The sequence below is a fragment of the Pollachius pollachius genome (genome assembly GCF_949987615.1).
Source record: "Pollachius pollachius genome assembly, chromosome: 9".
NCBI lineage: Eukaryota > Metazoa > Chordata > Actinopteri > Gadiformes > Gadidae > Pollachius > Pollachius pollachius.
Window position 1 is genome coordinate 20,099,397 of NC_136942.1, and position 23,846 is coordinate 20,123,242.

General features: G+C 44.3%; 3 protein-coding genes across 5 annotated transcripts in view; all 3 read left to right on the forward strand.

Annotated features, from left to right (window-relative positions):
* roraa (RAR-related orphan receptor A, paralog a) overlaps window positions 1–7,998 on the forward strand; it is a 51,603-nt gene extending 43,605 nt beyond the window's left edge. Inside the window, exons 8-10 of the mRNA XM_079744065.1 lie at window positions 411–521; window positions 825–937; window positions 1,437–7,998. Coding sequence (XP_079600191.1) covers window positions 411–521; window positions 825–937; window positions 1,437–1,601 — 389 coding nt within the window. The 3' untranslated portion in view covers window positions 1,602–7,998. The remainder of the gene's footprint in view (window positions 1–410; window positions 522–824; window positions 938–1,436) is intronic.
* Window positions 7,999–8,569: 571 nt separating this feature from the next.
* On the forward strand, window positions 8,570–17,778 carry ice2 (interactor of little elongator complex ELL subunit 2). 3 transcript variants are annotated; one of them, XM_079743134.1, is made up of 15 exons: window positions 8,570–8,672; window positions 8,986–9,087; window positions 9,182–9,545; window positions 9,638–9,757; window positions 9,852–9,986; window positions 10,143–10,259; window positions 10,608–10,767; window positions 11,286–11,467; window positions 11,559–12,303; window positions 12,709–12,878; window positions 14,335–14,464; window positions 16,085–16,169; window positions 16,364–16,414; window positions 16,823–17,066; window positions 17,584–17,778. In XM_079743134.1, the coding sequence occupies exons 1-15, from the start codon at window positions 8,659–8,661 to the stop codon at window positions 17,767–17,769; spliced, it is 2,805 nt and encodes a 934-aa protein (XP_079599260.1). In that variant the 5' UTR covers window positions 8,570–8,658; the 3' UTR covers window positions 17,770–17,778. The 3 variants fall into 3 exon arrangements, 2 of the variants coding, with proteins under 2 accessions (XP_079599260.1, XP_079599261.1); XM_079743135.1 differs by having other exon boundaries at window positions 17,587–17,778; XR_013812088.1 differs by lacking the exon at window positions 17,584–17,778 and having other exon boundaries at window positions 14,335–14,460; window positions 16,823–16,908.
* Window positions 17,779–18,272: 494 nt separating this feature from the next.
* LOC307080353 (annexin A2-like) lies at window positions 18,273–23,231 on the forward strand. Its single transcript, XM_079743029.1, has 13 exons — window positions 18,273–18,360; window positions 19,195–19,252; window positions 19,431–19,524; window positions 19,866–19,960; window positions 20,316–20,429; window positions 20,783–20,873; window positions 21,159–21,238; window positions 21,350–21,409; window positions 21,584–21,677; window positions 22,086–22,181; window positions 22,336–22,394; window positions 22,582–22,704; window positions 22,818–23,231. The coding sequence occupies exons 2-13, from the start codon at window positions 19,205–19,207 to the stop codon at window positions 22,875–22,877; spliced, it is 1,014 nt and encodes a 337-aa protein (XP_079599155.1). The 5' UTR covers window positions 18,273–18,360; window positions 19,195–19,204; the 3' UTR covers window positions 22,878–23,231.
* Window positions 23,232–23,846: the final 615 nt, after the last annotated feature.

Below are 23,846 nucleotides of genomic sequence, written 5' to 3' on the forward strand. Positions count from 1 at the left end.
CTTCCTCATCCTGAAAACCGCTCATCTTTTTCTTTTTTTGCTCTCATCCTCCCTCTCCCTCTTTCTCTCTTTCCCTCCCGCTCCCTCTCCCTCTGTCTGTGTCCCTCTCTCTCCCTCTCCTCTTCCTATGTCTCTCTATCTCTCCCTCTGACTACTTCTCTCTCTCTCTCTCTCTTTCTCACACACCCTCTCCCTCTGCCTATGTCCCTCTCACTCCCTCTCCTTCTATCTATGTCTCTCTCTCCCTCTCCCTCTGTCTATCTCCCTCTCACTCCCTCTCTCTCTCCTTCTATCTATGTCTCTCTCGCCCTCTCCCTCTGTCTATCTCCCTCTCACTCCCTCTCTCTCTCTCCTTCTATCTATGTCTCTCTCTCCCTCTGTCTATGTCCTTGCTGTGGCTCCTGTGGCAGGCTGTGACGACTTGATCAGCTCCGTCTTCGAGTTTGGGAAGAACTTGTGTTCTATGCACCTGTCTGAGGATGAGATCGCCCTGTTCTCCGCGTTCGTCTTGATGTCTGCCGGTAGGTGTCACTCATAGTGCAAACAGAAAAAAATGAAATAAATAAAAGATAGGCATATATATATATATATATATATATTCATTCGGTTGGGGTGAGGTTCTGGGTGAGAGCGTCTATTTTTGTTTTTATTTATTCATGCATTATATCGAAAAGAAGGAAAAAAAAAACACTATCACACACGTGTGACATTGTGGATGCCTTTACTCATGAGGGGGTTGTGGGCATGAGAAGGGCTAGCTCATCTAGATGAGGTCCTAAGCTCTAGTTAGCCTAATGCTAAGCTAAGTGGTGCTTTCCCCTCAGACCGGTCCTGGCTCCAGGAGAAGGTCAAGGTGGAGAAGCTCCAGCAGAAGATCCAACTGGCTCTCCAGCACGTGCTCCAGAAGAACCACAGAGAAGATGGCATTCTCACAAAGGTACACCTCATTCACAACGTCCATTTAATCATCCATGTACTCCTCCACTGTTGACTGTCCGGTAAACAGCCCTGTTTGAACAACAGTGACCTCTAGCTTTTTTTCACGTCAGAGTTATATTTCTCTCTCCCCCCGGTGCACATTTCCGCATGACACGGAAATAAAGAGCGTCTGTACAGAAAGCCTCCGCCACTTTTCCAGTGGAAATGGCACTTTATCAAGTGCATAACAATCCTGTGAGATGGAAGGTGTCAGGTTGCGCCCGTGCCTAGGCGCTTGTCTCAATATTTACCAGTCTGTTTGTGCCTCTGCGAGAAGCAATGCGCTGTAGGGAGCAATGTTTTCTGCTTCCTCCTTTCCCTCATGCTTCACCGTGAATCTTAACTGCCTGTCTCCCTTCTCTCTCTCCCTCCCCCCCTCCCCCGCTCTCTCTCTCTCTCTCTCTCTCTCTCTCTCTCTCTCTCTCTCTCTCTCTCTCTCTCTCTCTCTCTCTCCACAGTTGATATGCAAAGTATCGACGCTGCGTGCGCTGTGCAGCAGGCATACAGAGAAGCTAACGGCTTTCAAAGCAATATACCCAGACATTGTCCGCTCCCACTTCCCCCCCTTATACAAGGAGCTGTTCGGGTCGGACTTTGAGCAATCCCTGCCCGTGGACGGGTAGTCGGCCGGGGGGCCGCGGGGCCGGCGTGACCACCGTAAGGGGAATGTGAAGGAGGGATCTGAGACACTTTAGCTGTGCCCTGCACAAACAGAACAGACAGGCGGCGCTCTGTTCCAACGTACCCGTGTACCTTGGCAGGGAGGGCTAAATCGGTTCACTTATTGAGGTTTACGTTCACTGAATATGGTTCTTTGTTTGGAAGATGTGCGTGTGACACTTGCGCCCCCCCACCCCCCTCCCATTGCTCTGACAGAAAAAAAAGTATATGGGGACAGAGGATTTTTTTATTTTCGGTCAGGGGTTGAGCTCGACCGCTCCAGTTCATGTTAACAGCCTAACTATCGGGATCCCTCTGTTTTTGTCTGTGTCGTTTTTTTTTTCTGGTAATGTGGATGGATTTACTGAAATAATACTTGATTATTATTTTAGCTTCACTCCTGAAATACCAAAACAATCAGTGAATAAGAGTCATAGCTCAAATATCACATCTATTTATTAACAGTGGCTAAACCAACATTTTCTTAGACCAGAACATAAAAGTCCTAATGAAAAATATATGGCTGGCGAATATGGACATTGTGGTCAAGTTCAGCCCCGTTCCCCATTCTGTTTGGTTGGTCTTTTTGGACACATTTTAATGATGAAATCACAGCGACGTTGAGAGCACAGCAACTCTCTATGGACAATCGTATAAGGAAATAACAATGATCAAGCATAGAATTGTGGTAATTCTTGACAAAATTCTAATGATTTTAGCTGTCAATGACTCCATCCACCGTGGTAGCATAGTGAAATCATGTAAGGCCATTTGCTATTAATCCTTCTGAATGGAAAGGGTCCACTCCACCTGTTTTATAATGTACTACAGGGTATACGGTCATTAGTACTTACTATACAGAAAAAAGTAATGTTTATAGAATCTATTTTAAATAACATGTATGATATTAGTAGTTAGGAACATCTTCTTAATTGTTGAATTGATAAGGCACTTTTTATTTGCACCTTTCTTTAATTTAAGACTTGTATATTTACCTAGTGATGTGTTGCATGTGCACAAGAAATACAAGTTGAAGCATAGTTACAGAGGTTAACCTGGGAGCTGCAGGTTGCGAATGGGGTCTATAGGTGTGTGGTGTTGTGCGGGCGTCCCTTCTGTTTGGCCGTTCAGATGCGGAGATCTGCAGGAGGAGACAGGTTAGATTCACAAAGTTGTCAATCCACCATTGCACAGAAGAATACAGCAAAGAAAGCATTACCAATCTCACATTTTTTTATTTTGCCGAATTATTAAGAGCAGTGGATTTAGGAAGGGCATGTACGAGTGTATCTGCTTTAAAGACAGCACACCTGCATCCTTTGCTGCATAGTTAAGATATTTTTGGGATATCAAATGCCCTTTGCAGATTCTTTGCAAAAATTATTTAGCTTGGTTTGATTAAGATCTGCAATCTTGCAACAAAGGTCCAACAGGAACATTGGATGCTGTAAAAATAAACAACAGACACTAAACAACAACAGGTGTGTCCATTTTCCCGTCGATACAACTGTTCCATCTAGTGGAGAGTAAAGACACAACAATCGAGTTAATGTCTGATCAACAAAACTTTATTTTTACCTTAAGGCACATATAGAATCCAGTATTTATTAGTTATGCTTACTTTTCATCATCCTTGTCTCCTTTCAGCAGCCTCTGTCTTGTGACAACTAAACAGAAAACACACACACACACACACACAAACAAAAATACACACACAAACAAAAACACACACATGCATCAACCCACGCACACACAGACTCACACAAACATACAGGAAATAGAGTGAATATTCAAAGCCTTGTCTGGTCGTAAAGCTTCTATTTTTGTACCATCTTTTGGTTAAACTTGTGAAACAGATGGAAGGAGAGGAAAAGATGTCAGGTAGCACTTAAGTATATTCCCGCAATAATTAGCTTAGCTGTTGTTCGTACGGTTTGGGGAGAGGTATAAAAATGGTAGGACAAGTGCTATTTTCAGAATGCTTTGTTGTTGTGCTTCTGTTTTGTCCAGTTTTTTGTGTCTTTCTTGTCATTGTGGTAGTTCAATTTGTAAAAAACAAAAAAGAAAATTCCTGGATGTGCCAAACGTAGTTGTTGCTTGTGCTTTCCACTCACAGCCGTCGTCGATGTAGAGTGGATCAGCGAGACATTCCAGAACTGTTAGCAGCTTCTACAAATATAACCTGCCAGAAGATCAAAAACAACAATTTGTATTCCTCAAGAAACTCATCACGACACATTAACAGTTTGAGTCACAGACATTAGCGTAGATTCCGTTGATTTATGTTTTGTTTTGGTTTGATTTGCACATTCTTCTGCCGTGCAATTTGTACAAGACGTTAATGTCTGGTACTGTCACCCCTCAGGGAAGAGTTTCTTTAATGCTTTCTGTTCAAGAGGCCATTTTGTTGTGCTTTCTAGTTCTCATTCGGGGTAGTTCTGGGTAGTTTGAGTTCAGGGATGGAACCGTCTTTGTCCGTTGGAGATTATTATTTGACATTATGCATTATGAGTTGTGACAATTTTCTTTCCTAAGGGGCCTTCAACCACTGACATTGCCCTCATATATTGAAATCCAATGCAAAGACATTTGTAAAAACACAAATCGCATTACCTTATGAAAAAACATAATTTCACAAACACGGCATATTCTCCTCACAGAAAAAAATCTAAAATTTCAAGTTTCAAATGGTGTCATCAGGGTCAACCTAAAAAAAAAAGAAGAGAAAAACCAAATATTCTTATGCAATACTAAAACCGTTGTGTTTGAGTTGTAGTAGATATGCTGTATTTAAGTAATAATCTCTGTTCTGGTCCAAGGCCATTTGGATATGCACAAACCCTAGTCACTCGTAAACCTCAACATAAAAGCCCCTGTGTGGAAGAGTACTAGACAATCCCGGCAGGCCCTGTAGGAGAGCAGAGGACGAGGTGTTACATGCTCAGGGAGGTGGACTGGAGAAGCAGCTCTTTTCTGTTGATATTTATGTTCTTGGTTGCGTCATCTTTTGACAGTTTGAAGTGTGGCGGTGGCTGATTTTCCCCACATGAAACGCTTCAACGTTCAGTCTAAAAATACAGAGTGTGCGCTCCAGGGAGACTGGCTGATATCATGTCATTCGCCGTCAGGCAGTTTTATCTTTGTAACAAAATTATTTAATTGTACATTAAGAAGATTACTGCCATTAATTATTGCTAATAGGCCTAAAAACTCCTTTGACATGAAACAAGTCAATATTTTGGTATAATTTTATTAACTGTATAATACTTACCAGTGGGTAGTCTTTTATTTCATCTTTCGTACAGTGAACATGTTTCATCCCTCAGTATTGTGTTCCACAATACAGGACATGGTTGTGTTACAATTACGGGTCTCTGCTGTGTAACGGCTATAGTGCAGTCCTCATGACATCATTTACAAACACCTCTCAATTGTGGCATTCTCTGCAAAGGACTTCTGGTCCCAAACTCACAAACAAATACTACTAATAAAAGCCCTCTTACTCCATCGACTCTCCCACAGAGGAAGTTAATCAGCAACTTGGACAGTATTGCATACATTACAATAATATGCACATAACCAGACAGTGTGTGTTTTAATCGATGTATATACAGTGAACTGTATCAGTCCTTCTGTCTCTGCTCTGTTTGTAAAAAAAAAAAAAAAAAAAGCAATAGTACTATATGTGTGTGCGTGTGTTTGTGTGTATATGTGTTTGTATTCCTCGTTTGAGAATGAAAGAACCCCCAGACAAGGCTTTAATAATTACGCAGGAACAGAGGGTCAAATGACACAACACGGAGTCGGTTGGTCTTGGTTTTTTTTCTTATAAAAAAATGGTTTCAATTTTTTGCTGAGCTTTTCCCATCCATTACAAGATGTTTATATGCGAGACAGGCACACCTTCAACAATTCATTGGTCTTTGGATGACTGGCAAAAAATGCAGACTGGTCTCTCAGCAAAACCGACCATTGGGCCAATAGTTATGGTTCTTGCTGAAATTGAGTTTTGGACGATAAATTCTGTAGTGGTTCTGACCAAAAATTTTTGAAGATCTGTGTTTTGTCAAGTTAGAAGTGAGGGAGAAAGAGTGTATCGGCCAGAATAATGAAAGTATACCATTACATTGAAGAAAATACATTTCCAAAGCACAACTGATAAGGTTTTTTTTTATTAAAATACAATTAAGAGTATAGTTTAAAAAAGGATGAAAAACAGCTTTTAGCCATAATCGAATGTCGAGCAATAATATATGTGGTGTATTATTTTAGAATTTTGTGCATATAGGTTTCAAACATCTGCATGTAAATACACCTCTTATTTATCACTTTTGTTTATCTTCTGTTCGGTTTTGTGTTGATTTCTAATACATTATTTTGTCCCCCATCTGTATATTTGACCCATTCTGTTCCCAGGTTGGAGAGCCAAGAACTTAACATGAACCCTATGCTTTCTTATTTCTCTCTTCCTCACCACTCATCCTATTTAATATTATTGATCAGATGTATAAAGGTAGCTTTGTAACTTCTGTCTGTATAGGTAAGAGGTAAAAATACTGCTACTACGGCCTACCCGGTGCAAATATTTATCTGTTTCTTCGAGGACACCATGTACGATAACTTGTTTCTAGTTGGCCTCCCTCTTTTAGGATTAGTTTGATAGGGAATAGGGCGTGCCACTCGCTTATTTTGTGTTTCCCTAAGTGTGGTGCTGGGTAAGTTAATTTTGTGACCAGAGTATTGATTCCTTGCCAGGCCGTCCTATAAGTCTGTTCATTTTGTTGCCTATTAATGTGTTATTGATATTAGGATTCAATAAATGATAACAATAATGATTATGATAATGGTTAAATTGCCCAGCCGGTACCTGTATCAGTGTGCTAGTCTTTGGGTAAGGAGCATATTTCCTTCTCACTTAGAGCAAAGCTAGTCTGCTAATTAACAAACTATTTAAGGTTGCTTTTCTGGTTTGGGGAAATTGCTATATTTAAAAAAAGAAACTGCAGTATTGTGGGTTATTTTTCTTTTTTTTCTTTTTTGTATGAGAACCACTTACTGGGGAAGTAGGATCAGGATTTTAAGATAATTATAAGTATTTATACCTCTATTGTGGGCGTAGCTCTTCACTAGATGCGGTGAAGCGAGATGCAGAGTCTGCTCTAGCCCCCATTGAAACTGACCCACCAACAGATGTTTTGTTTTTGTTTTTTTACGAGTGACACCACATCAAAGTGTTATTTAAAAAGTACATGAACGGAAACCGCGCGAAGATCAATATGACCTTTCTTTTTCTTTCCTCTCCACTCTGTAGCAATTGATCAGTTCGATTACCCTCGCAATAATTCACAATGTACCACACGGTGTGCCTCGCGGGGAACCTGACGCACACGTGGTCTGATTGTCTCTGTGGTTTTTTCAGTGTGTACTGAAGTGACAATGTATTTTTTATGGGAGGGTTTAACTCTCACTCTCAAATGCTTAAAATGTTGTCTGGTTATATTCTAATGTGTTATGTATATTATTTAAACCAGGGTTAACGTTTTTCTCATGTACAATATGGGCAGAGCGTAAATTTCATGCAACAACCTTAGCATAAAGACGGGAGACCCGTGACCACGTGGGTTATTTTAACGTTGGTCTTTAACAGCAGAGCAAAGCAACACCAACAATAATAGACAAAAACGTAATTTAAAAGGAAAAAAAAAAGACAATAAACTAACAGGCAGTCGACATATGTTTCATTTAGGCTACCGTTTCTGTTTTATATCACCTTTTTTTCACTGACTACAGAATATTGACTAATGCATTGTATACCAAGTATTTGTATTTGTTTGTAAAACCGAAGCATCAAGCACACCTGCGTTTACTTTCCGGATCTGTGTTCCGCAGGAGCTCAGCGGGGTGGGAGGGGCGTGGGGGCGGAGTCTGTGTCCGTGCAGAAGCAGTACAAACTATGGTCTATCAAACAAGTGTATGGTCTTCACAGAATTTCTAAGTCACATGTTTGCTACTGATGTTGAAATGGGGGACAGATGATCATGTACCTTTTTATCCAGCTCTTTTAAACTCTCTTTAGCGGGTAGTCTATTCACAAATGTAGTTTTGCTCCTTCTTGTCTTATTCTTAAATATGGAAAATAAGTATTTTGATTCATTTTGTAAATACAGCTGTAAAGAAAAATAAGAAATTTAATGTTGTCTTTTAAATACTTTTCATTCTAATATGAATGTTGTTATATTGTACTTAGAAACTGTACCTTTAATATTACCTTTATTAAAAGTGCATTGGCCACATCGATTTTAGATGTGCTTTATGTGCTGTTATCCCATAATAAAATTTACTGCTTGTAATGGGCTTTTATTTTCCTGACTGTTTCTATGTTGTCTGTTTCTCTTTTAAAAAAATAAAATTCACCAAATAGCATCTGAACTTCATTAATTCATTAGCCTTCTTTGTTCATCTCCCCCTTACATCCAAGTTACAGTCCTGAATTAAATTACCTATACATAATATAAATGTCAATCCACCACAGCAAACATGAGGACTTCGATAAGGCCCTTGGTACATGCGTGACCTAAAGTCTGTTCTCAGAGTTCTTAAATTTGAATTTAATCTAACCCTTTTGTTAGGAAACATCCAAATAAAACCAATAGCACCATACTTTTTCATTGTGCTTAATCTCTATTTCTCACTGGATTCAGTTATTCAAATACGTTGAAATACACAACGTTATACAATGTTTAATATTAACATTGATTTATTGACTTTTAGATTTTAAAATGGTATAATTATATAGTTGACTATTATTATCATAGGCTATGAATGATCTTTAAACACGATTTAAATGACTTGAAGAATTAAACTCAAACTTAGTAAGATTGACGGGTTTTGCCAACCAGGAACTTTAATCCACTGCGGTTTCTGGGGCGCTTTTATAGAGACGCACCACAACAATACCGTATGGCAGACGTCAGTTTGTAAAGATATCTTGATTATAATCGAGTCTCATGTGTAACAACAATGGACCTGCAGTGGTGAGTTGAATCATGCCGATGTGTAAATTAGTTTGAATAGAAGTTAGATTAACGAGCCAGCTAGCTTGCATGCACGCATCTCAAACACTGTCAGAGCTAACCGCCAGTAATCACTGTAATACGGTCAGACCTAACCACCACTAGTCAGTGCTTCTGTCCGACCTAACTACCAATAGTCAGTGTAATACTGTCAGAGCTTACCCCCAATAGTCAGGGTAAAGCCAACGTCGCGTTAGCTGCTCCTTGTAGTTTCGTGTGTATTTTCTGCAATCTTCCTTTTATAAGCCTGTCCTTGTATGACTTGTGTTGTCAGGGAAGACATTCCAGTCCCCGAGACGCCCTTCTTCACCAGAGAATTATACGAGAAGTACTCCCTCGCGCCCACTATTAAAGAACTCTGGGAGATATCACAAAGGTACATTGCTGACACTATAACACGACACCATGCAGGACTCTCACAGATTTAAATTGTTTATTATACATTTGACTCTCCTTTTTTTTAAAAAAAGAAGCCCTATAGATAATCGAAATGCAGTAGCCCCATGTGATGGTGGAGATGCAGAAATACACCGCAGCCAACCCACGGAGGATCCCGTGAAGTTGACCAACAGCCACAACACGAATGAGGGAGACGAAGACGGGGGTTTGAGCAACTGTGACAGCGATGATCATAGGTCAAAGAGCACAGAAAACCCCAATGACAACAAACAGGCCAAAAAGAAAAAAGGCAAAAAGGTTAAGGATAATGTAGTTGAAAAAGTGGATTTCCCAGAACCTAGATTGCCTTATCCGTGCATTTCCAGTCTGACCATTCAAGACCAGAAGAAATATCTGTATATAATGAACAGTAAAAAGCCCAGGGAACCTCCTCCGGTATGTATTGGCTTCTGGATTGTGTTTCTTTATTTCGTTTTTTAATTGTGTTTGTCGCTGTGATGCCTTATCATTCTACTCTTGCATTCTAGCAATTGAAGGAACAAGTCAACAAGGAAGTTGCAGAGTTCATGCACTACCTCCACAATGTGTCCAAATTGTGTCCTGACGATTACAAATATATTTCCCAGGGGGCTCTGAAATATTCTGAGGTATTGAGTCTTTTAAGAGCAACAAACATAATTCCTTTTTCAATAACCAATTTAATGTCATCCCAGTTAATTTATGCACAATGCATTTTTTAAGGATTTCTTCATGGCCTGCATAGAGAATCTAGCATCACTGCCACACCTCTACCAGATCTGTGAGATGACTAGTTTGACAGGAGGAACCTTCGATCAGGGACTGGCTCTAACCTTTGAGAAACAGCTCCTTATAATGGTAAGGTAGCGATAAGGACCCTGTTCTTCAGTATAGCTAACTGCATGGTTTCAGATTCATGTTGTGTACATGTACAAGTATTTAAATTAAAACTTATTATTTTGTTCCTGCCTCACTAACTTTCTATCTGCATATGTTTCTTTTCTACTTCTTCAGGGCAGTGTGGATATTGGAGACCACGATATAGTGGCTGCTGACGCACAGCTTGCAACCGATTATCAAAGTGTTTCATCACAAAATCCCCCAGCGAAGAAAGCCAGAGACAAATGTGCTGTAAGCCTTTGCCTTGTCTTCTTTGTAATTACTCTAATGAGGTATGCCACAAAGATGTATAGTTCTCCAGCTAAAACGGGATTCATGACCAGAGGCCTATTATTATAACAATTGCAGCTTGTGCAATTTGTGAAAATGTACACCAGGGGGTGCACAAGACATGCAATATATTTACTGAAGGTCAATATTCAATGCAAGTCGTTTTTAGTTATTTGAGTGGGGTGTGCCAATGTGCATTGAATTCTGGTCTTTGCTATTTGTTGAATTAATTCAACAAAAAATGTATAGTGTTTGATTATCTGTAATTATTCTTCCCTTTTTCCTATACTCTGGGTTGTCTATCTGAAGCCAATCAGCAGTGACGGAAATGCGGAGAAGCTTAGCCACCATTATGAGCCCCATGTGTGCCTGACTCATGATGCTCTGGTGACCCTGCTCGATAACCACGGCCCTGAGTTCCCTACGCCCTGGGAGCTGCCCGTGTGGGTCAAAGTAAACCCGGAGAAAGGTAAAACATTTTTAATCACAGTACATCTGTTTTTACAGGAAACAATCAAATTACTGATGGTTTCAGCTACATTTCCTAGAATGTACACTGATACTACTACTACGACGACTGACGCTACTTAATACATGTCAAAGTAAAAGTTCAGAAGGTATAAATTTCCATCTAATGTCATGAGTGGATTGATTGCTGAAAAAAAATAAAAGATATGACCCCAATAAAACAAGTGCATAGCATCTAGACAAATTGTTTCTTTGTACTTTTCTAAGAAAATAGTCAAAGCTAAGAAAATAAGACCATGGAATACATGGAATTCCATGGAAACATACTTCTCCTATTTTTGTTTTATATACCATTTTGTATATAAATACTATACCATAGCAGACCAAAGAGACGCGTTAATATAAACATGTTTGGATGGTTTTGGAACAAATGTGTGCATGGGTAGTGTATGGCCACATGGTGGCACTATTTCACATCCCTCGTTGTAAATCCATGATTTAATTTGGCTCCCTACGCAGCACTACAGAGGAAGACCGTGTACATCGATCCTCCCCTGCTGAAGACCGAGGTGACGACCGGAGAGAGGAGTCTTGTTTTCCACGAGGAGAGTCTGAAGAGTTCCCTGAACAACCACGGCAAGAAGAAGATCATGCTGGTCATGACGGAGACCCCTGACACGGAGAAGCTGTGCCCCCCGCCCGTACGTAGACACAGGTAGCCACATGCTGAGCGAAATTTCGAATGACGACTTTAATCTTGTGGTTCGCCTGCTTATTGTTCTCTGAATCCAGGACCCCTCCAAGAGAGGGGTGGCTGCCTCGGAGATCAGGGGCCTGGACTTCAGCCACGTGGACGTCACCGACCTGGAGACGTTTGGAGACACGGCCACTCAGGTGCTCAAGAGACAGAAGACCGCAGCGGTGCAGAAGGTCGCTCTGCCTGGCGGAGGCCATGCTTGTGAGAAGACCACCGCTAGCTCCCAGGTGGAGGAGGAGGAAGAGGAGACGGAGGATGGAAACACGACACCAACGGACACAAAGGACCCTGTGAGGGAGGACCCGCTCCCACGGCATCAGGCGGCGTCCACGGGCGACTCGGAGGACGAGGTGCTGGTCATCGACGACCCCACAGTGCCGGCTGACCTCGGAACCACGGCAACCACGGGCAGCGCCGACCTCAGCCCTGTGGCGAGCATCCCAGTGCTGAAGAGGAAGCGAGGCAGACCCAGGAAGGTTGACGGGCCAAAGAGGCCCACCACGCCGGGGGACCAGCTGGGAGAGATCCTGCGCATGCAGAGCGCCATGCTCAAACCAAAGGCCAAGGCGCCTCCGGTCTGCCTCGGGGCCAAATGCCCCCCTGCGGGGGCGACTCCAGCGCCGGGCTCCTTCTCCCCGCCGCCGTCCTCCGGCCACGCCCACCCCACCTCGCTGGTCAAGCCGTGCGTGACTTCGTACCTGGAGAACCAGAACCAGGACGGAGAGGGCGGCGGTGGCGCTCCTGTGATCTACCAGGCCTCCAGTACCACCGAGCACAGAAGTGAGTGGCTAGGTTAGGCCTGGGTGGCGTGTTTCAGTTCTGCAATACAGTTAAATATTATGAGCACACACTGCAACGCACGGTGGGCGACCAGCAACACTACATCTATGCTTTGAAGGAGCACTCCAGGTTGGCAAAGTTTCTTAACATATCAGCCATACAATCCAATAAATCTAATTCACGAGGACCATCCTATTCTATTCCCAATGAGCCCATCCCTCTCATAAAGATGACACCTGAATGCTAAATGCAGGATAGTGGTTCGAAGGGATCATGTGTCGTGGGACGTCCCGAAAGGCCGCTTGCTTCCGGCTCCTTGGTCCCAGCCCCCGCAGACCTGTCTCCCAACCCGCTCCCACATGATATGTGTACCAATAAAGATGTGCGTGTGCGTTGTGATTGCAGAGCTCCTCGGCGAACATCTGCAGGAGAGAGCGGAGGACGAGTGCGACTACCAGGCCCCGGAGGAGGGCAGCCTCCTCTACAAGCTGTACAGCCTGGCCAACCTACTGGTGCTGGTGCGTAGCTCCCTGGCGCTCACGTACTCCAGGGCCGGCAGCAACGGCATCAACCGGGTGAGAGCCCCGCCGCACCTTGCACACACACTACTGCATCGCTCACAGCTGCGTTATCCTGGGAAGGAATGAGATATGGAATAGAAGAGGCTTGGATGTTAACTGCTCGTGCATGTCAGTTTGCAGACTGCGTAAAGGGTTACTGCGTCCGAGTTTCAGCGCTGGCTAAGAAAGCCATGGTGGAATGCCAGCTGCAGGGTGTGTGTGTCCTGCAGCCAAAGCTAGCCAGACAACTATCATTCCTAACTTTTGCTATATTTCTGGCGTTATCTCTCTTGAACACATGCATTTTGTCTAGTTTCCATGTTTGAAATATTTTCTCCAACGCCTCTGAGATAGCAGATGCGTAGTGGGAGCCTGTGACTCCTGGGAGTGTAACTCTGCTCTTATCAAGTTCAAATCTCAGTCAATCCAGTGCCGTTAGGCCAACATCCGAACCCCATACTTCAGTTGTAAACTGATGGCAGTGATGTCACGAGCAGCAGCTCATGAATGTGTGTGGCCTCAACATTGTACATATCGGGGAGACAGATGTCAGCAGAATGACACCCCGAATGATGTTCATCATTCCATCAGTCGTCTCCAGCTAGCGGCTGTTACAGGTGCAGTGTTTCCCATACATAGACCAATGTGTGGCGCAGCGCCACAGAATGAACACCGAGCGCCACAAATTGATTCTGTTTTTTTGCGCAATTTTGAAATATAAATATCGTTCCGTTCAGTCATCTCCGCATAGCACCCTTTCTCCCTGTCATTCTCGTTCGCACACGCACACAGAGCGCATACATGCCAATGGTGCACGGGTACACTACCACTTATATGATAAACCCACGTATCACTGATACACTGCACACGCACTGAAAGCGGATTCGCCTGCACCTCCTCTCAACGCGCCTACAAAGGGGAACCTGAAGCATCGGGATATTTGCGATTAATGTGAAATGCGGTCCACCCAGATGTGTCATTGATAAATAAGCCTACCAGCTGCTACTGTCCACTGGGTCGGCTGGTAGACTGACCTATAGAGCAGCCTTCTGGGTGGACACTCAATGTCACCAAGTCACAGGACCTGCTGGTGGTAACATAGTGGCCCTTTAATGGAGACGGTTGAATATTAAACCCTTTCACCTGCCTGGTAAACTTAGTATACAGACAACATACCAGCACGTCTTTTCATAAGGCTCTCCTCGGCTTAGCGGATGAGGTAGAGTGGGTTGACTTGTAACCGGAAGGTTGCAAGTACAATCCTGGGCTCCTCCTAGTTGAGTGTCCCTGAGCAAGACATCGACTCCTAACTGTTCCCGACAATCTGTATGGTTGACTCCGCTGTTGTGTGTGTGTGTGTGTGTGTGTGTGTGTGTGTGTGAATATGTGTATGAATGGCTGTAAGTTGCTTTGGACATAAGTGTCTGCTAAATGCCCTTAATGTCAATGTCTTCTCCTCCCTGGTTGGCAGTACGTCCCCGTCCACGTGCTGCCTAAGCTGGAGCACCAGCTGACCTACGGCGTGGAGTGTCTCAGCAGCAGCCAGGCCTGTCAGCTGTGGGTCCACCGACTGCTCCACTCCTCCACCTTCTCTTACGTGGGTAAACACCCCATCTACTCATTCATCACGCTGCCTTTTGTATTGATAATGACTAGGTAGTGACAGGGCGTCTGGGTCAGGGTTGCCTGAGGCTTAAAGGCCCTCATCGGAGTTGATGATGTTACTATCTGTGGTTGACTCATGGTACAACAAACCCGCCATTTTGGATCCCCTGTTTGTGCCCGGCCCACTCAAAGCAGGAATATTCCGTTAAAAAAAAACGTATGTATCAAAATAATATAGGTGTATTTCACACAACAAAATGTAGTTCACTTGTTAGAATAGTTGTAAGTAGGTTTTGTAGTGATTTTATATTAGTTGAGGGAAAATCCCAGTGAGCCGAAGACATCCTCCCGCTCGCCACTGGAGCGGTGCCAACATGACTCATCGCTCTGCTTCCCTGTTTGGCACTGAAGTTTGTGATGTTGCCACGGCTACAGCAATTTTCAGGCTTGTAGGAGTGACACGCAGGATACAGTTCACAGACCTCGGGTTGGGTATTGCTTGAAGGTTTGTTTTGGGCATAACTTCAGCAACTCTGCTTTTCTCTGTCCCCTCGCCCCCCACTATGTTTTGAAAACACGTGTTTATGTTCACCGTGGAATGTTCATCTGGTGTTGTCATAGCTACTGACTGCTGTGCGTAACAGCCTCCTGGGATCCAGGTACTGGGGTGTAGGACCCACTACTCAGCAGACCCTCCTGTGTACTGACCTAAATATCCCCAAGAGATGGATCCTATCCGCTCCGGTGGAGCCAGAGTTCCAACTCAATCCCTGTTTACATAAGACTTCATCAGACATAATGATGCCTTGTGCATCTGCTACTACGCCAACGCCAGACCCACCCCAAAGACATCTGCCTGGGTTTTTAGTTGGAAATACATGATAAGGGCGTTTGCCTATCAAAACAATTCAATCTACCTTTGGATTTGATGCCTGAGTGATTGAGAGTGTTGAAACTGTAGGTGGTAAACTGCAGTTAATTCTATGCGTGGACGAGGGATGTGATGTCATTAGAGTGTTACACAATAGCACAGGGATGGGTGAGCTTGACTTAATCATGTAACGGTTGCGACAGGACCGGCGAATCCACGACTTCCTCTGCACAGGTCACATGGTGTGCCATGGGACGGATCCCTTTTCCTCTGTACATCTTTGAGCAAGGGTTATTTCAAGGCGTCTCATGTGATGAGATAGCTAGCAGCCCTGATCGTACACCCACACTCAGACAAACCAGCCCGGGCTAATCGCTTTAGAGGAGGCGAACGCTGCTGTTCACAAGCAAATAAAGGTCTTCATGTAAGAGAGTATAGCATCCCCTTGATATTTTGCTCAATGTGCCTCTCTCTTTCTGTCTCTGTCTCTTTCATTCTGTCTCCGTCTGTTTTTCTGTCTCTCTCTTTGGCTCTCTGTCTCTCATTTTCTGTCACTTTTTTGCTGTCTATTTTTCTCGGTCTCTCTGTATCTGTCTCTCTCTCTCTCTATGTCTCTTTTTCTGTCTCTTTCTGTCTCCATCTCCTTCTCTGTCTCTCTCTTTGGCTCTGTCTCATTTTGTGTCTCTCTGTGCCTCTGTCTCTCTCCGTCTGTCTCTCTGTTCCCCCTCTTGCCCTTTCTCCCTAGCCCACATCAACGCGCTCACTTCCAAAGTGGCCCTGCTAAGAATGCTGTCAGAGGACTGGAAGCAGAAACTCTCTTGTAATTTTAGGTAAGTATCCCTTTAAGCCCACTGTTACCAGGCTCTTAACGCCTCCACGCCAAGGCGGAGCACAGTGAATGTGTGCTAGTGGACGTCTTCGTCACAACCCGTCAACAAGTCCCTGGTGACAATTTGCTCCGGCGTGTGAATAAACGGCCTCCAGCAGCACCCCTGACCTGACGGTTACGTCTCCCTTCCAACAGGCCCTCCAAGTCCCTCAACATCCTGCAGCACATGCTGAAGAAACTCACCGGGTAAGGGCGTATTACAATACGTACTTTATATTTGGTTGTACTGTGATGCTACAGATGAGAAATAGATATAGAGAGATGCTACAGATGAGAAATAGGTATAGAGAGATGGATATATCTATATAGAGAAATCGATGCTAAAATATGTTACTAGACTGGTTTTGGGGCAAGTTCCACAATGGGCCTTCAGAATGGGTCCCGACTGCTTTGTGGACGTTACACTGGGCTGCATTCCTTCCTCCGTACCTCTCACCATTCCAGAGGGTGGAAGGAAGCCAGAGCCAGCTCAGTACTGTAGCCCTCTGCTGTGTGGCTTTACTCCATCTCCTTTGGACAGAGCCGGAGCTCCTTGATGTGTCAACCCCCCCCCCCCCCTCCCCCCCCCCCCCCCCCCCCCCCCCCCCCACGCAGGCTGGAGGAGGGCCGCTACCTGATCCGACATAAGGCCGGGGAGCCCTTCGTCACCATCTTCAAAGCGGGGCCCAGCGAGAAGGTAACGCGGGGCACGTATGACCTGCAGCAGGTCCACGGCGCCCTACCCCGGCCCAGCCCCACCCCCCCTCCCTGGCTGCCCGTGGACCCCAGCGTGGTGCTGCCCTTCCACAGGAGCCACTGGCGCGTGCCCTGCACTTTCCCCCCCAGAGACGTCCCCATGGTAACCACCCACCCAGACTCCTGCCCTCTTTTGTTGTCGTGGTTGAAGGGCTTTGTGGTCAGGGGAAATCGGGTCTGGTGCTGCAATAGCATCATACAGAATGATGCTACTGTGACAACTAAGTACATATCCATTCTAACTTTAGTGAAAGCTCAAACACACCCACTCTTTCTCAAACTCGCTCTCTTTCTCACACTCGCTCTCTTTCTCACACTCGCTCTCTCTCTCTCTCTCTCACTCGCTCGCTCGCTCATTCACTCACTCACTCTCGCCCCACGCCATTATATTTATATATCATGCCCTGCTCACGATACATACAATTATTATTCTTTAAATTGTTACATCCTGACTTGCCTCAGAATCATTACAAAACATTCTTTGGAGACTTCTCTTTAATCAATCACCTAGAAGAATATAAAATACCTTAACTGTAACACCCCTCTAATGTATGTTTGTCAGCAGCCATTGAGTAATATCCTTCCCCCCCCCCCCCCCCCCCCCCCACTATCTATTGTAGCAGACCAGGAAAGGGAACTGTGGTCCGGGCCAGTCCACCAGCAGAACCAAGGCCGTGGGTCGCAGCCCGGCCCAGCCCGGGGCCGGTGCCAACAAGACCAAGAACCAGAAGAAAAAGAAAAAAAAGCAAAAAGCCAAAGCGAAAAACACAGCGGCCCAGCCCCCACCGCCAACACCCAGCACTTGAACTCACTTGTGTTGCTTTCTATTTATAGATAGTTTTCTCTATTTTTGTTACTGAAAATGTTGATAATAAATACGTTTTGTTTAGTGAAAAGGTCTGCATTGGTTTGTTCATGTTGTACACCCTGAAAAGTAAGGATTTGCTTCACTCCACGTTGCGGAACATGTGTAAGTATGCTATGCAAACTCGTTCTCTGCCCTCTGCTAAGACTCAGTTAGGGAAACTTGTGTCTCCGTGTCTTCATGCCACTAGCTCCCTTGCTATCTTTGTATCTCTTTGTCTGTTTTTCTATCCATTCCACTCAAATCCAGCATAGTGCATTAATCACAGTGATTCAACGCCGGTGGCGGCGGGGGTATTTGCCTTGCTGGTCGGCCAGGCCAGTCTGGTGGAACAGGGTGGGGTCTCAGCCATGCCTGACACATGGAAGCACTGAAGTGGGCGGCGGCTGGGCAGAGTGGGGGAGGTGACACTGGAAGCCACATCCCAGTCTGCAGAGTGTGCACCCCTGACTGTACTTAAACACCACACCCAGTTCACTGAGGAACCAGGACTGTACAGCTGTTTCACTTCTCTAGTCGGGACAAAACACAGGTAAGCTCCCATTCATGATAACCTACGCAATGAATGGCAGCTCAAACAGGTTTAAATAGTTCACATTACCGATGGGGGTTGTGTGTGTGTGTGTGTCGCATGTTTGAGAGCCTTTGTTGTAGCTTACTGTTGAAATTATAGTTGGGTACGTCCAATGTTAGGTGAGGTGACAGAAGCCTGTGTAGTATATTACTGTTAAGATCACAGTTGGGTACGTTGAATCTTGAGTGAGGTGACCCCTGTGTATCTGGTCTATTACAGTTGCTGGGTACGTCAAATGTTAAGTGAGGTGACCCCACACCCCTGTATTCTCTTCAAGGTCCTGCTCTGATACTTTTAGAAGGCTGTCTAATACAGTTTTGTCCAAGCCGCAGTAGGGCTTCTTCTGGGTGTTTCCAGAGGAACCCCCGTTTGTTGGAGACTAATGATATCATCTGGAGGCCTTTAGTGTTCCTAGGGTTGGCCTCTGATCCCCCCCAGCTTAGGAACAGTAAATAGTCTGACGTGATGATTGAGTATTCTGTTGTAATCCCACTGCTGGGTTCCTGCAAGTGGAGCAGTCAAAGAAAGTGGTCCTTGTGATCGGATGGCAGCAGCCTCATGACTCACTCTCTCCCTGCCTGAACTCGCGGTTAACTTGATTTATTTTTCCTTCAGGGGCTCTGAGGCAATGTGACATGTTCAGCACAAGGGGGAAACCAGCTCTGAAAAGCTCAGCTGGAACAGTTCTATATCGCATATAGATGTAACTTTATGGGCTGTATGTGATGATTCACCAAAATAAGATTGGAGTTCATAACTGACTTTTTTTTCTCTACTCTTTATTTTCTCCAGGACTATCAAAATGGCGATGGTATCAGAGTTTCTGGGTCAGCTGTCCCTGAACGCAGCGGTAATGGCATATAGAAATGCAGTAGCCTGTATATATCTGTCTCCACAACAATGAAACCTAAAAACAACACTTCCTATATTGTGGTTCAGCTTCAACCACACACTCACAGCACTGTTTTTGAACCAAGTTATTATTTGATTATTATTTTATTGTAAGGACATGATTTGCCTTCCTTCAGACCGTGGACCCCACGTACCCCGCCCTGGTCCCCTTCAAGGACTTTGACCCGGGCACGGACGCAGCCAGGATAGAGACCGCCATCAAGACCAAGGGTAAGGGCTCTTGGCTCGGGGATATATGCATTTAGTTCCGGTACATGTTTATTTTCAAAGCGTTGGATTGTTGCAATATTAGGAATATCTCAAGGCCAGACCCACTCCATCACACCTGCTTTCTTGTGTTACTGTTATCACAAGAAAGAACCACTGTTAGTGCCAATGTTATGCCGAAATAACAGTGGTACCGTTATGTCAGCATGAGTCATTCAACTTGAATAACCTCATCAATCCTGTTCTTAACGAGTCTCATTAACATATCTTTAATCATGGAAACGATTGATCATCTCAGAGCCTCTTATCTTTTCTAACGATCTCTCCTCTTCTTGGCACTAAAGGAGTGGATGAGAGCACCATCATTGACATTCTGACCAAGAGAACCTACTCCCAGAGGAGAGAGATTGCCTTCGCCTATGAGAAGAGAGCAAAGAAGGTAGACCACAAGATGACCTACGCGTTAGACCTGCCTCGTTCAATTCACATAGATTTCTGTTGTCCTTAATCACATTGGGCTCTCTCTCTCTCCCTCTTATGTTATGACACTCCCCTTACACTAGCAACCACAAAGAGAAAAGGAAAACTCCCTTAATTATCAAGGAGAAAGCCTCAAGAAGGAATGCTAAAAAAGGGGAACCCCTCCATCTAGATTAGGGATGCAATGTGTGTTTCCCTAGAAGTCTCTCCCAAGAAGTGATTATGATAATGTCTGTCTGGGATCGATGTGGCGTGGTTCAGAAAAACACAAAGTTGCAAATGACCTCATGGGTGTCTGTTGTTTCTATTTTAAGGATATGATCCCTGCGTTGAAAGCTGCTCTTTCTGGCTCTTTGGAGTCGGTGATCCTGGGTCTGATGAAGAGCACAGCTCAGTATGATGCCAGCGTGGTCAACGGCTCCATAAAGGTAAACGCACACTCGGTGTTACAATGCCCTCTAGTGGTTTGGGAGGCATTAACATTTTGACTGTTTGGGATTCGATCATTTCGGCTCCAGAATTCCTGCTATTTTAGCGGAAATTCTGGGGAGGGACAGTACAGTCTGAGCCGGAAACCAAAAACGAAAAGGGGCGGGGTCAAGCCTTGTTTCCAGTTTTGTTGGACGATATGGACAAATATCTTCTGCTTTCTTTATCCTTAAACATAAAAGAAAACAGTATCCTACAGAGTTTCACATATGTTAAGAATAACTTATGTGAACATAAGTCATATGTTACATGAATAAATTATTAATGTAAAATATTTGGTTGTTTTCTTCAGGGCTTAGGAACTGACGAGGAGACTCTCATTGAGATTGTGTGTTCCCGTAGCAAAGCAGAGATGGTAGAGATCAAGAGAGTGTACAAGGAGTGTAAGTACTACCACCATCCTTCAAGTAGGGATTCACTAGAATCCTTGGACCCCCCCCCCCCCCCACACACACACACACACACTCACACTCTCTCACACACACACACACACACACACACACACACACACACACACACACACACACACACACACACACACACACCCCTCTGCTCTGCTCTGCTTAACCAACAGTCCCATATTCCTTCACAGTTCATCTCTTGTTCTCCTTCTGAATTTGAATTTCCTCACATACGCGTTAATATCTTTTGAACCCTGCTCTGTACAGTGTTCAAGAAGGACCTGGAGAAGGACGTAGCTGGGGACACGTCTGGAAACTTCGCCAAGCTGCTCCTGGCCCTTGTGCAGGTAAGGAGGTGCGCTGGGACCCCTGGTGGGGCCCCTGGTAGGACCTGACGGCTCACAGTCCCCTGTGAGGCAGCTAACCGGACGTTCCCTTCTCTCGTATGTGTTGAGCAGGGCCAGAGGGCGGACCCGTCCAGCATCGTGGACTACCAGAAGATAGACGACGACGCCAGGGTGAGTTTATCTGAAAACCTCAACGCCTGAAATGAATTTGCTTCAAGAAACGTTGTCCCACCATTTTCAGGGTTATTTTTTATGTGCTACAGAATTGTCAATATTGATGTCTATGTAACTAAATGAGTCTGTAAAACGGTCCTTTTATCCATCTCAATGAAACGGTGTGTGCAGGCTCTTTACGAAGCCGGGGTGAAGAGGAAAGGAACAGATGTAGCTTGCTGGATATCCATCCTCTCTGAGAGGAGTGCACCCCATCTACAGAAAGGTATGCTACTCTTCTCTTGTGTTTGTCTTGTGTCCAGGCCTGCATTAACCTGCCATTTGGCCCTGTGGCTGAGACCAGCTACCACTAGTGGCCCTCTTTTTTCTTGGCTCATGATAGGCCTCTGATCTTTGTAAGCCCCAAACAAAAAATCACATTGTCTTGGGCCTACGCCGATCGGGAGGCCTATCATGGGCCAGTAAAAAAAAAAATTTTTTTTTTTTTTCACTGCGGCTCATTAAGGCGGCCTTGCTTGTGTCTGTATTTTTAACCTGAACGACACTTCAATTTAAATAAATGATGCAAAAGCTGTGTCCTTAATAAAAGTCTGAGGTAAAATGAATATATCACCATAGCTCAGCGTTAATGTGTTTATGTATGCGTGTGTGTGTCTGTTTTTGTGTGTTTCAGTTTTCCAGAAGTACAAGAGCTACAGCCCATACGACATGCAGGAGAGCATCCACAAGGAGGTCAAAGGTGACCTGGAGAAGTCCTTCCTTACACTAGGTATGCCAACCTCGCCTACCACACCTGCCAAAACATGTTCTGGAATATCTCAATGGATCATAATTGGGCTTTTTGCTGCATGTTTTGTGTTTTTTTTCAGTGTTGAACCACAATGACGTCTTTGTGTAACTGTTGTCTGCTGTTTCTATTGTAGTGGACTGCCTGGAAAACAAGCAGCTGTACTTTGCCAGCAGACTCAACGACGCCATGAAGGTAAATACTGTTCTCCCCCCTCCCTCTCTGCAGTGTTTTATTTAAGCCCCACACTTTTTGGGAAAGGACTATATATAAATCTAAAAACGAGATTAAGCTTACGTTCCTGCAGGAACTGAACAGAATGTGCTATCTTTGTCCAATGTAAGCTCAGTGCTCTTCTCACCCCCTCTCTCTCGCCCCTCAGAGCAAAGGAGCGAAGGAGAAGGTTCTGACCCGGATCATGGTGTCGCGCTGTGAGGTGGACCTCAGGAAGATCCGTGGGGAATACAAGTCCCAATACGGAGAGTCTCTGCACAAGACCATTTTTGTGAGTATGAACAACAATCCACCAAGTGTATCCAGAACACCATACACGCATATGAGTCCATTCTTTTTATGGTTTGGTTTTGATCTGACGTCCTTCTTTTGTTGTCTGTGCAGGAACACACCAAGGGGGACTATCAGAGGGCCCTGCTCAGCCTGTGTGGAGGAGATGATTAGAAGAGTCACTTCGCAAACTGGATCATTCATATCATACTGGAAGAAATTAATGCTGTTTTTTCATCAAAGGGAACATTACAAGTGGCACTTTTACATTCCAAGTTGCAGTAAGAGATGTTTTAGGATGACTTTTCAAGATGAAGAATGCAGCTTATATTTGAAATCGACCTATTGAAATACTGCTATTTTCCATGGTCTATGCGCTGTGGTTTACAACGCAAGCAGACAGCCACCAGAGGGCGCTACAGGTGTTCGGTAGGTCGCTGTGTGGAGCGCGTCTGTTCTTCATCCTGCTTCATGCTGTGAGCGCTAGTCCGCTGCTCTCTTCATTTATAATAAAAAATAAAATACGAATTTAAGAGTCAGGTTGTCATTCAATTGATAATTATGATGCTGCATTTATATAATATGTACAATAATTTACACAAGGCAGATATATAATTTTTGGAAATATAACAAATTCTTAAAAATCTTAAATCGGCTACAACCTATTAATTCGGTGAATGCATTAGCATTTCTTACATATTTGAGAGTATTTTGTGTTCTTTACAACAGCCCTATAGGCCTTATGGTGCTTAAAAATAATCTTCATAGTCCTAACCATTATGTCTTTCTCAGTTCTTCAGGTGCGAGGTGGTATGATGAGTTAATCATTAGTGTGTTTTTCTGTGTTTGTTTTGTGCTAATATTTTAATTTAAAAAATATATTTTACCTTCGGCAAAGAAGATTTGCATACCAGGCTACTAAACAAGCGTATAGTGTGTTTCTGCTGTTTAGTTTGCTGTCTCTCAGGGTGAAACAGATACGCCGGTGTTGACACGACATTCCTACTCATAGGCAAAACCAGGCCCCCAGAACACAAGGAGGACCCTCTGAACCAGCCGGGGAGGAATCTGATAACTACCGGAGGAGGAGGATAGACATCAAATAAATGATCAAATAACGCCGTCACACCTCGATCATTCACG

Bases quoted from the DNA above. Each gene is read 5' to 3' on its own strand.
- ice2 (XM_079743134.1), top strand. The intron at 11,468-11,558 runs GTACGTAGACAC...CTCTGAATCCAG, and splicing joins AGAAGCTGTGCCCCCCGCCC to GACCCCTCCAAGAGAGGGGT. The intron at 12,879-14,334 runs GTGAGAGCCCCG...CCTGGTTGGCAG, and splicing joins GCAGCAACGGCATCAACCGG to TACGTCCCCGTCCACGTGCT.
- LOC307080353 (XM_079743029.1), top strand. From the start codon at position 19,205: ATGGCGATGGTATCAGAGTTTCTGGGTCAGCTGTCCCTGAACGCAGCG. The intron at 19,253-19,430 runs GTAATGGCATAT...GCCTTCCTTCAG, and splicing joins AGCTGTCCCTGAACGCAGCG to ACCGTGGACCCCACGTACCC. The intron at 22,182-22,335 runs GTATGCCAACCT...TTTCTATTGTAG, and splicing joins GAAGTCCTTCCTTACACTAG to TGGACTGCCTGGAAAACAAG.